Source organism: Cryptomeria japonica, chromosome 3, assembly GCF_030272615.1.
Source record: "Cryptomeria japonica chromosome 3, Sugi_1.0, whole genome shotgun sequence".
Lineage (NCBI taxonomy): Eukaryota > Viridiplantae > Streptophyta > Pinopsida > Cupressales > Cupressaceae > Cryptomeria > Cryptomeria japonica.
The window spans coordinates 904,453,116-904,463,830 of NC_081407.1; the positions used below are offsets into that span (position 1 = coordinate 904,453,116).

Here is a 10,715-nt window from a genome sequence, read left to right on the forward strand (position 1 = left end):
CCTCCAAATGTTGTTTAACTTGCTATGTATTATTTTCATATGCTCTGCAAATTCTTATGCTTCTGCACTCCTTTTATCTTCATTACTGATGTCTCTCAACTCAGATATACCTCTAGGGTGTGCTCCAGTAACAATCTCAAAAGGTGTTCTTTCGATAATACTATTCACTGAATTATTGTAGGCAAATTCTGCTTGTGCAAGAATGAAATCCCAATTTCCGGTTTTCTCTCCCACTAAGCATCTCAAAAAATTTCCCAAACTCCTTATTCACTACCTCTATCTGCCCATCAATCTATGGGTGAAAAGTAGAATTGAACTTCAAATCTGTCTTCTTCTTCTTCTTCCAAAGTGTTCTCCAAAAATATCCAACAAACTTAGTATCTCTGTCAAAAACTATGCTTTTAGGTAATCCATGCAATCTCACCACTTCTTTGAAAAATAGGTCAGCAACATTTACTACATCTGTTGTTTTCTTACAAGGTATGAAATGTGCCATCTTCGAGAATATATCCACCACCACAAATATAGAATCATTTCCTCTCTATATCTTAGGCAACCCAAGTATAAAATACATGATTATGTCCTCACAAGGTCTCTCCAAAACTATCAAAGGCTTATACAATCCAACATTCTGACTACTACCTTTTGCAAGTTGACAAATTGTACAACTATACACAAATTTCTTGACATCCTTATGAATCTGAGGCCAAAAGTAATTCTCACTTACCAAGGCTAATGTCTTGTCTACTCCAAAGTGTCCGACTAATCCTCAAATATGCTTCTCCTTTATCATAATTTCTCTCATAGAATTTTTAGGTATACACAACTGAAATCCTCTAAACATCTCATCTTGAATGAAATAGTTCAACCACTTACTTCTATCTACCACAACCGGTTCCTTACAAGCTTTCCAAGGTTCTGCAAAATTCAGGTCATCCTCATACAAGTTCTTCAATTTCTCAAAACCTAAAATCTCCACTCTCATCTCTACCAGTAAGTTCCTCCTTTTGCTCAATGCATCAACAACTTTATTTGACTTTCCGTTTCTATGCTTCAATGCAAAGGTATAACTCTACAAGAACTCTACCCATCTCATATGTATCTGATTCAACTTACTCTAACTATTCAAATACTATAAAGCTTGATGATCTGTATACAACACAAACTCATTAGGAAACAAATAATGTCTCCATTTCTTCAATGCTTGAACTATGGCATTAAATTCCTGAGATGATTGTGATACTTTTGAGATGATTGCGTTGATCATAGGTCTTGCATTTTTTGATGGCTCAAAGCCTCATCTCTCAATTCTCACTCATATGGATATCATGTATACACCTTTTCTTGATCCTAATTAGCTTGGAATGGCCCCAATTTATTCATTACAACAAGAAATTCATCTTTTAGACATATCTACTTAGGATTTGTATATTGCAAACATATCATCCTTGTTTGTGGAGTCTCATATTGCAGATTTGGAGGATTATTTTGATGACATTTATGTCCTCTTTGTTGTTAGCTAAATCATTGTTGTTATCCCATCATCTTCATTTCTTTCATACATATCTACTTGAGATTCATTTATTATAGACATGATCCTTGTTTGTAGAGTCTTGGATTGTAGATCTAGAGGATTATCTTGAGGATATTCATCTCTTATTTGTTGATAGCCTCATCAATGTTGTTAGCCCATCTTCACATCCATGGAGATTGTTCTACATTAATTTTTTGTAGAGTCCTATATTGTCACCTTCTATATTAATTGGACATGTACTTGTTTGGTTTGTGACATCATCATCCTTCATGGAAAAAGTGACTCTTGAGTAGTTTCCAAAGACACCCATCATTTGGTTTTTGATTCCTAATTCTTCTAGTTTATGAAAATGGCTTATCTAATCTATAGTAGATTTGTTTCTTCCTAAGGGGATAAATTTTATTTGTAAGAAGTGGATATTAATGTATCTTCAAGCTTTCATCATTGGCACAAGAGCTACTTCCTTATGGGGGGTTCCTATCCTCATTTTTCTCTCTTACGAAGATATTTATTATACTTTTTTGATACGATTAGTCCTTGGGGGATCACATTAAGCCCTCTTTTCCTTCTTTCACTAGTACATTTTTTCTCTCTTTTGGAACTAAGTTTTTTCCCATGAGGTTTTCTCCTTTTCTGTAGTTATGAAATATTTGTTTGTTTGTACATGCATACCTTATCAAGCCTTGTTGTTGGAACCCACATATTCATGCATTCATCATCAAGGTTTTAGATTCTCCCTAAGTTCATCTTGGAGGGTGTTGGAGTAATTAGATAATCATCTTATAAATTAATTAATCAATCATTATTACTTGGGTCTCTTGTTACTTTATTACAATTAAGCTAAACTTAGGAGTACTTTGCTATATATAGATTAAGCTAATTATAGGTCAAGTTGTCTTAGTTCATATGATTAAGACACTTATCATGCTCTAACTTTATCCTCTATTTGGAGCAATTTTTAGTTCCATAATTATAGATTATGTTTTCTTTTGCCTTTTCTATAAATCAAACCTTCTTGTTTTTTTCATTCATTTTGTACCCTTTACTTTTGAAGATTATAGCAAATCTTTTCTTGTAGCTCTCATTTGTGGGAGGTGTTCTTGTTTGTTGTTTGATATTGCAAAAAAATTTGTTACAAAATTCAACAACATTACTATATTCAAACAAGAAGATTCCATATGGATCAAAGTCAATAAGAATCTTAAAGAGATGATTGAAATGGGTAATGTTACCCCGGTTTTTGAACTTGGAAATTTTAAAAGTTTTCACTTCCCCAGTCGTAGCTTTATTATTGAAAAAATCTCATGACTTTAGTCTTTATGTTCACCTAAGTCTGTAATTTTGAACCTTCTGATTGAACCCCATGGTTCAAAGGTTCAAGGTTCAACGGTTCATTCTGCGACAGTCAAATTTTGCATACATATTCGTCAGTTTGAAAATGCATGTGAAAAAAAGTTGTGAATTTTTAAAATCTAAAGACAACCCACTTGATATTTTGGTCTTAAGTATTCCCAGATTTAATTTTATGACCATATGAGCCCATATGATATATTATTTTAATACTTTCTCAATGCATCAATATGGTTGGTAGGGTCAACTTATAAAGGAAGTACCCCGATTTGGCGAGCTGTTAAAAAATGGTCAAAAACCCATCTGTTATTTTAATTATCATTACTTCTCACAAATTTTCATGGCCCCAGGTTAACTGGTGGTTAATTTAATAAATGTGGCTGTAAGAGAAATTAAAAATTTTCTCACTCAATTTGAGAGTAGCCATTTTAAAACATTTTAAAAATGTTTCAAATCAATTGGAAAGCAACAATTCCATTGAAATGTGAAAGGTTAAAAATAAATATTTTTGTAATCAATAATCTTTTCCAAGAATCAGTTATGTTAATTGAAAGTCTCCTCGAAAAAGGAGGATACATATGTAATGAAAAGAATAAACTATGGGGGGTTTTTTCCTTTTCTTGCTGGAAACTTACGTTGCAGCAAGGGGAGATTTCTGATTTTTATTGTAAAAGGGGAAAAGAAGAATGCAATTTTCTGTTTTTGGGCATAATTATTGTACAATAATAAGATGATCTTTGAGTCATTCTATTTGCATTCTGAGAAAGGAAGAAATATATTTCAGTTCTGTGTGTTTGTGTGTATTTCTTTTGACTGTAATTTGTCATGTGAGTCATTCCAGTTATTCTTATAATGATTTCTTGTGCATCCTAGTTAGGTGTATGTTTGTTGCAAAGACTTGGATTTCTCATTTATTCATACGTCTGAAAGCAAATTATTTAATCTTTTTCCTCTCTATTGTGGGTATTTGGGCAAGGATCTTTGTGTTTTTTACTCCAGTATCCTCTTCTTTATAAATTTGTTGTTCGCGTCTGTGTCATGGCTATGAATAGATGTTAGTTTTCTTTATTTCTTTCCAGTTAAAAGCATATTCAGAAAACATACATTTTATCCAACGAAGGGAGCCGCACCTTCATATCAAAATTCAGAGAGCACTTGCAATTGCCATTACAAGTGACTCAATTGTTGATTCTTTTTGTCTTTCAATTTGGGCATTTGTGAGTCATTTTTGAAAGGTATTTAAGAATGACAAATCTATTAACCAATAGGTAATGATGCACCTTTTGTAGAATAGGCATTTTCAACTTCCAATGAGAATTGACGCCTCTTATGGATTAAAAGTATTGAATGGAAAATGCTAGTTATCACGAATAATATCCAAGAGCAAAATAAATTGTTGAAAGAGTATAAATAACTAAAATTGGACATGCAAATTAACTTTTTGTCTATCAATTTAGACATTCAAATAAAGAATGTTTTCTTCGATTGTTGGTGCTCCTTTTATCAAGAAGGTGTCCAAATAAATGATAAAAATGAGCAAGTATAATTAAATATTTGATGTACAATCAAATGAAAACCTCAACAATATTGACACTATTCTCATTCATTGTGTTGCACACCTCTCAAAATTTCAAAGTAAATTTAGAGAATATTTGAAGCAACAAGGCTATATGGAGGCTTTAAAAGAATAGTGTAGATCACCCCAATTCATAAGAATATCACCTCAACCATCAAAGCATTCTAAGATAAAGTTTCAACTTAGATGCAACAATGTCTAGCACTAGGACCATATCCAATATGAGATAAAGAAGATATAGAAGGGGATATTGTGCTCCCCATGTCCATCAATTAATTTATTTCCATGATTTTTTTAATTAAATTGTTTTAAGTTTTTAAAATATTAAGGAAACTTTAACCTTTTATTTAATTGTTAATTAAAAGAATCAATTACAACTTAAATGCTATGTGTGTGCGCGCTACCAATCATAATTAAGGGGATCTTTTTTGTCTTGGTTTAAGTTTAGGGAAATGTGATTGAAATATTAGATATATTTTTAGTGTGAGAGTTGAAAGTTTGTATTCTTTATGATTTTGGACATTTTAAATAGAGGAATCTATTACAAGTCTACATGTTGGCAATAGATTTTTGATGTTATTATTCCTTCTAATGTTGGTGTTACTGCTATTTTAAATGTTCAATTTTTTGTGATAAGTTATATTATATTTTTTTATTGAAGCTTATGTGATTTGGGGTTAGTTAGAGGAAGGCCTTAATTGGTATGTGAGCCTAACATCATCTTAAAAATTATTCTTGGTTGCACGCTATACTTTATGGTTGAGAAAGAACAAACCTTTGAGGTTGTTTCTTTGTAGAAATCACGAGTGTAGTTTATTTTAGAATTTTTTGTTTACTTCTCTTCTAATTAATATATACCATCCTTTCTTTCTAGTTAAAAGAAAACCTGAAAAATTATAATTTTATCATAAGAGAGAGTTTTACCTCTAAAATTTGGAGAAAAGTTGTTAAAAACATATAACTTCTCATTGACTATTTGTTTGCTTACCTCTACAAATTGAGATCCTTAGTCATTTTACATAAAACCAATGGTGCCAAATTCTATCAACCAACAAGTTTCCACCATAAAAATAAAAAATACATCAAATAAAAAAGGATATTTTTAAGGAAAAGCCTAAGTGTCGTTACTTCTATAACCACTTTATGATTAACTATTTCCTAAGAGGAAAAGATGAGAGAGTAGAGTAGGTAGTTGTATAAGGGTCTAAATATAGAAAATAATATAGAGGTCAACTGTAGAAAGAACTTTGATACTAGATGTGATGTTCCCTCCTACAATAGATTAGCTAGATATATGAAATATTAAAAACAAATACACAAATAGAAACACAATAAATACTATTATACTAATTTGATATGATTATATTACATAATATAACTAGCCTTTTTAAAGGGGAAACACCTTTGAGTAGTGCTCAATACACTATAATTCATAAATGCTCTTAGAATAGTATATGCATCACCTTTAGACTACTTCTAGTAAAGCTAAAATCTATCTCCCTCATGTAGGATTATTATTAACAACTCAAGAGATTACTTGTAAATCATATGCATCTAAATTATTTATTATAATACAAATTAAGAGGGAAGAGTTCGGACAAATGGTCCTAGCACATGGGTGTACTTTATCTAGATGCTTTGGATCAAAGAATAAGTTGAAGATCTCATAGATAAAAGGAAGCTAACTTTGCACACATGATCTTAATGAAGTTGATCATTTGAACATGAATGAATAACATCAATACATCATACATGAAAGAAAATAAATAAATATTGAAGAAGAAACATAAAGTTATGAATATAGTCTTGATAACTTCTTTGTGAATGATGAGATGGTCATAAGAGCACAAATTGATATCACTTTTTCTTTCTTATTATTCACTTTCATCTTACCTTTCTTTCTTTTCATATCTATCTTGCTTTCTATGGGAGCATGCTTAGTCTCTTTAATCCTATGTTTACCACATATTTTGTTTCCTCACTTAGGAAAATTATCTAAATTATATAATTTACTTCCCCCACTTGGGGAGCATGTTTGGTCTTTTCCATCCATTTTTTTTTTGGTCATGTCTTATCTTATTTTGATATATGTACCTTTGTCTAAGTTATTTTTTTTATATTTGATATTTTACCTTTAACTTGTCTTATATTATCTAGTCATTTTATTTTTTTCATTGTATCTTACACTTAAATAGTTAGATCATATCTTATGAACTTCATGTTTATGACTTGTCTTATTAGCACTATTTAATGATCTATTATTGTTATATTTAGCTATCTTGAAGGAATGTGAGTCAATCAAATTGACTCAAAAACTAAATAGTTTATCTATTCAAGGAATGTGAGTCAATCAAATTGACTCAAAAACTAAATAGTTGACTCTTGATAAAATATCACATATATATTATATATGATCCATCATTGCAGTATCTTACTTTATTACGCATCTTGTTTATGGACCATGTGTTATTAAATTATCATATCTAATTATTGTGAGGATTTATGATCCACTATCAGTTTATTTTTCTAGTGAAGAGCACATCTATTATGATTTTCTATACCATTTGGAGCACTTCATTGACCTTATATTGACATAATTTATTTTAATTTGAGTCCATTATTAATGCTTATTATCTAATTATTTATAATCTTTTTGTTCCATATGCATGTCCACATTGGGGGTTTCATATCTTCTACCTTGTAACATCAAGCTTTATTATCTAGATTTATGCCTATGCCACTTAACTTATTATCACACTTATCATAATTGAGGATTTGCCCCATTGTTGGTCCTTGTTCTATTTAATCATATTAATCCTACTAATCCATATCTAGTCTTTTTGTCATTGATCATAGCATACTCAATGCTACATCTATTTTCACCACTTCTACATATGCTTACACGTGTCTTTCTAGCCACTCTGAGGCACATCACCATAATATTGCCCATGTTAGGGACAATGTATGTATCCTTTGATCTTGTCTCTAACTTAATGATGATTGATTATTATATAGTCTTTTACCTTGTATGTTTACATGCTTATCATTTGTTATTAATGAGTTACATATTATATAGTCTTTTACCTTGTGTGTTTACGTGCTTATCATTTGTTATTAATGAGTTACACAATTATGATTATGGGGTTCTAATGATATATTTTTTTGTTGCTATTATGGACCTTTCAATATATATTCAACAGAGCAATCACTATATATGCTTGCTTGTATTATTATATGTACACATGCTTTCTTGTACTTTTTCTTCTTATGACTTGTTATATACCATGAATGCAAAAAAATCTTGGAGGGCATATCTTGTTACTAAGGCTTTCCATGTTAAGATGAGTTATAGTCACTTCTAGAGATTCATTTTTCACTTTTGATGGAGACCACACATACAAAAGATAATTTTGACTTATGAGGTCCTATGAGACACTTTTTTCAATACTAATTATTTACATTTATGTATGTTTAAGAGTACCACATATTTAAAGATGCATGAATCCTATATATAGACAAATAAACCATTAAAATAAAAAATTGCCTCGTACCTTTTCCAATCAATTTTCTATCAAATTGAAAATATATCTTTAAATAATCAATATCTTGATTATATATGAAATTGGACCCCTTATCCACATGATGTCAATTAGAAATCCATCTCTCAAAGAAACACATCTCATTAAATGATTCACATGTATTTCATTCCTTTGGTCATCCTAGAGCAACATATCACCTAATCATTCTACAATTACTGTTCATTCTAGTGATCATCCCATATTTCCATTCTAACGACCATTCTACTACAATTGCCTTCAGAGATATCATGAAAGCCACATCCCTTTTTATTATTGCTGCCCTTTTTGCCTGTGCCTAAACTGAATATCCTTGAGAGTATCATTGGTGTTTATTTATATGCAATTTATCAAAATTACCCATTTTTGTATATGCAATGTAAATTGTAGCCAACAAATTCTTGATTTAGCAGAGTCTGCAACAAAATAATACAGTAGAAGTCATATGTCTTTCAATCAGACTAGAAAAACTACTCAATGGGGTTATTGATCTAAGGAAACCCCACACTGCTTGTGAATCCCAGCTTCACATCTCATTACATGAAACCTTATTCATTATGTCAGTAATCCTGGAAAACCCTCATTAGCATAATATCCTGATACATTTTGGTAAAATACACAGGATGCTCCTCCTTTTCTATACAATAGATTTGACAAGTGATGGGAAATGTTATTAGAATAGACTTATTCCGATAATGGAGTGTGATCCAAAATACTGATGAAAAGAAAACTCATATAATCTAATCCAGAAACATTCAATTTAAACGAAATTCTATTAACTAACATTGCCATACAACACCAAATACAAGATTCAGTTTCTGGGTTTTATTGGAGAATGCAGGGGAAACAGGGGAAGCAACTCTGGTTCACTTTTCACTCTAATGGCAGAAGCCTCAAAACAGAACTCTTCACCCTGCTCATCCAAATATGGGGACTGATTGCAGGAAGGAGTAGAACAACATGATGTGCTATAATTATTATAGCAATAGCTTGTTGATGAACAAGTGAATGGATCAATAGGCCCAAGAGGAGTGCATGGGCTGGGATTCAGAGTGGGTGACAACACACAACCATTACCTGCTACTAATTTTGGTGCAGAGGCATCATCATGACCGAGGCCCAACTGCATCTCTAATCTCTTGTGAAACTGCCTTCTGTGGTGAAGCTTAAAGGCTGATTTCTGAGGACCCACTTCAATCCCACCCTTGATCAATGCAAAACCACCATCTGATTTGAGCCCTGCAACTGCACTGCCTCTGCTTGATTTTTTTGGAGGCATGGTGACAGGGAGCTTTTCACCCTCTGAAACTCCAGTATGTTTCTGCACAAGCTCCTTGAAGGAATGGCTCTCTGTCTCAAGAAATGTGGTGTAAATAATTGTCTGCTTGTATGAGGTAGTACATTCAGAGTTTGCAGATCCACTCTGCTTTGAACCTTGAGCTATGGATTGGGATTTCGCCATGATATTCTTCATTCACCCTTTAAGAGAAACTGGAAATTTAATCACTGAATTACTCGATTTACTTTTTTCTGAATTAGATCATGTAAATCTTTTATCACCACGTTTCAGATCAAACACTATGATCCACCATCAGATTGAGAAAAGATTGAACAAACTAATGCACATATATAGTCCCCATGATGAAATTTTTTCAACTAGAGATATCTATGAAATGTAGGAGACGCGGAGGACAGAGATGAGAAAGAATCACACGCAAACTCTCTTGAACTGTGGGTGACAAGTATGTCAGCCGTGAACTGTACGTTGCCCAGTTATAAACTAATTCTCTTTCGTTTAATTGTCAAAGAACACGATATTTTAGGATTGTAAGAGTCAAAAAAGTCATTTGGGTTTACTGTTGCTTTGGCTGTGGAAAAGCTCCATGTTGAAAATTAAGAGGAAAGACTTGTCTGTGTGAGGATCACATTTTAAGTGCCGGAAAAAAACAATGGAAACCGTGGTCTCTTTGGATTTCCGTGTAGAAATTTCATTTGACAGTTGTGTATTTAGGTTATTCTAGATAGATTGTAATGGTGAAAATTTTATATTGTGGAAAAAAAAATTATTTTTGACTTATTTCAAGTTGTTCGTATTTGATAGGATTAGTAGTCTGTAAAATGATTTATTTTATATAGGTGAAAAGTGGTTTGATTTTTATTTTTATTTTTGTAGTGTGAATATGATTGTCAAATCATCTTCCTTTTTTTTTAATTTCCTTAAAGATCGGATTTATGATGATAGAAGTGATCTAGGTTACTTTTTTCAATAATGATCTTTTTATTTCAAAAAGCAAATTAAAAAGTAAATTCAATTGTTCTCCCTTCAAGCAACCATTATGAACTAATCTAAAGTATAAAATAGTTGAATTGCATCCTAGGTTGTTATATTTAAGGACAAACCTTAATTTATTTAGAATATCTGGGAAACATATGACTTGAGCACCTTCTTGAACACCTCTTAGAGCCTCCAAACAAATATCTAATTGCATCAACATCCTAGGATGTATTCCACAAATATTTGTTATTTTGTATAGTTAAAAATGATTTGTTCTTGATTGAAGGGATTGGAAACAAGAGTTGAGGATGGCGGTGTTGGGCGTACGTGCAGGTTAGGGCTTGCTCGATCTGTATGTTTCTCCTCCTATTTTTCGCATTTTGGGGTGGTTTTTAAGGTATTCGG

General features: G+C 31.8%; 1 protein-coding gene across 1 annotated transcript; it reads right to left on the bottom strand.

Annotated features, from left to right (window-relative positions):
• Positions 1-8,789: 8,789 nt before the first annotated feature.
• Positions 8,790-9,768, bottom strand: LOC131066361 (VQ motif-containing protein 11). Its single transcript, XM_058001103.2, has one exon. It carries the CDS (start codon positions 9,507-9,509, stop codon positions 8,847-8,849), a length of 663 nt encoding a protein of 220 aa, XP_057857086.1. The 5' UTR covers positions 9,510-9,768; the 3' UTR covers positions 8,790-8,846.
• Positions 9,769-10,715: the final 947 nt, after the last annotated feature.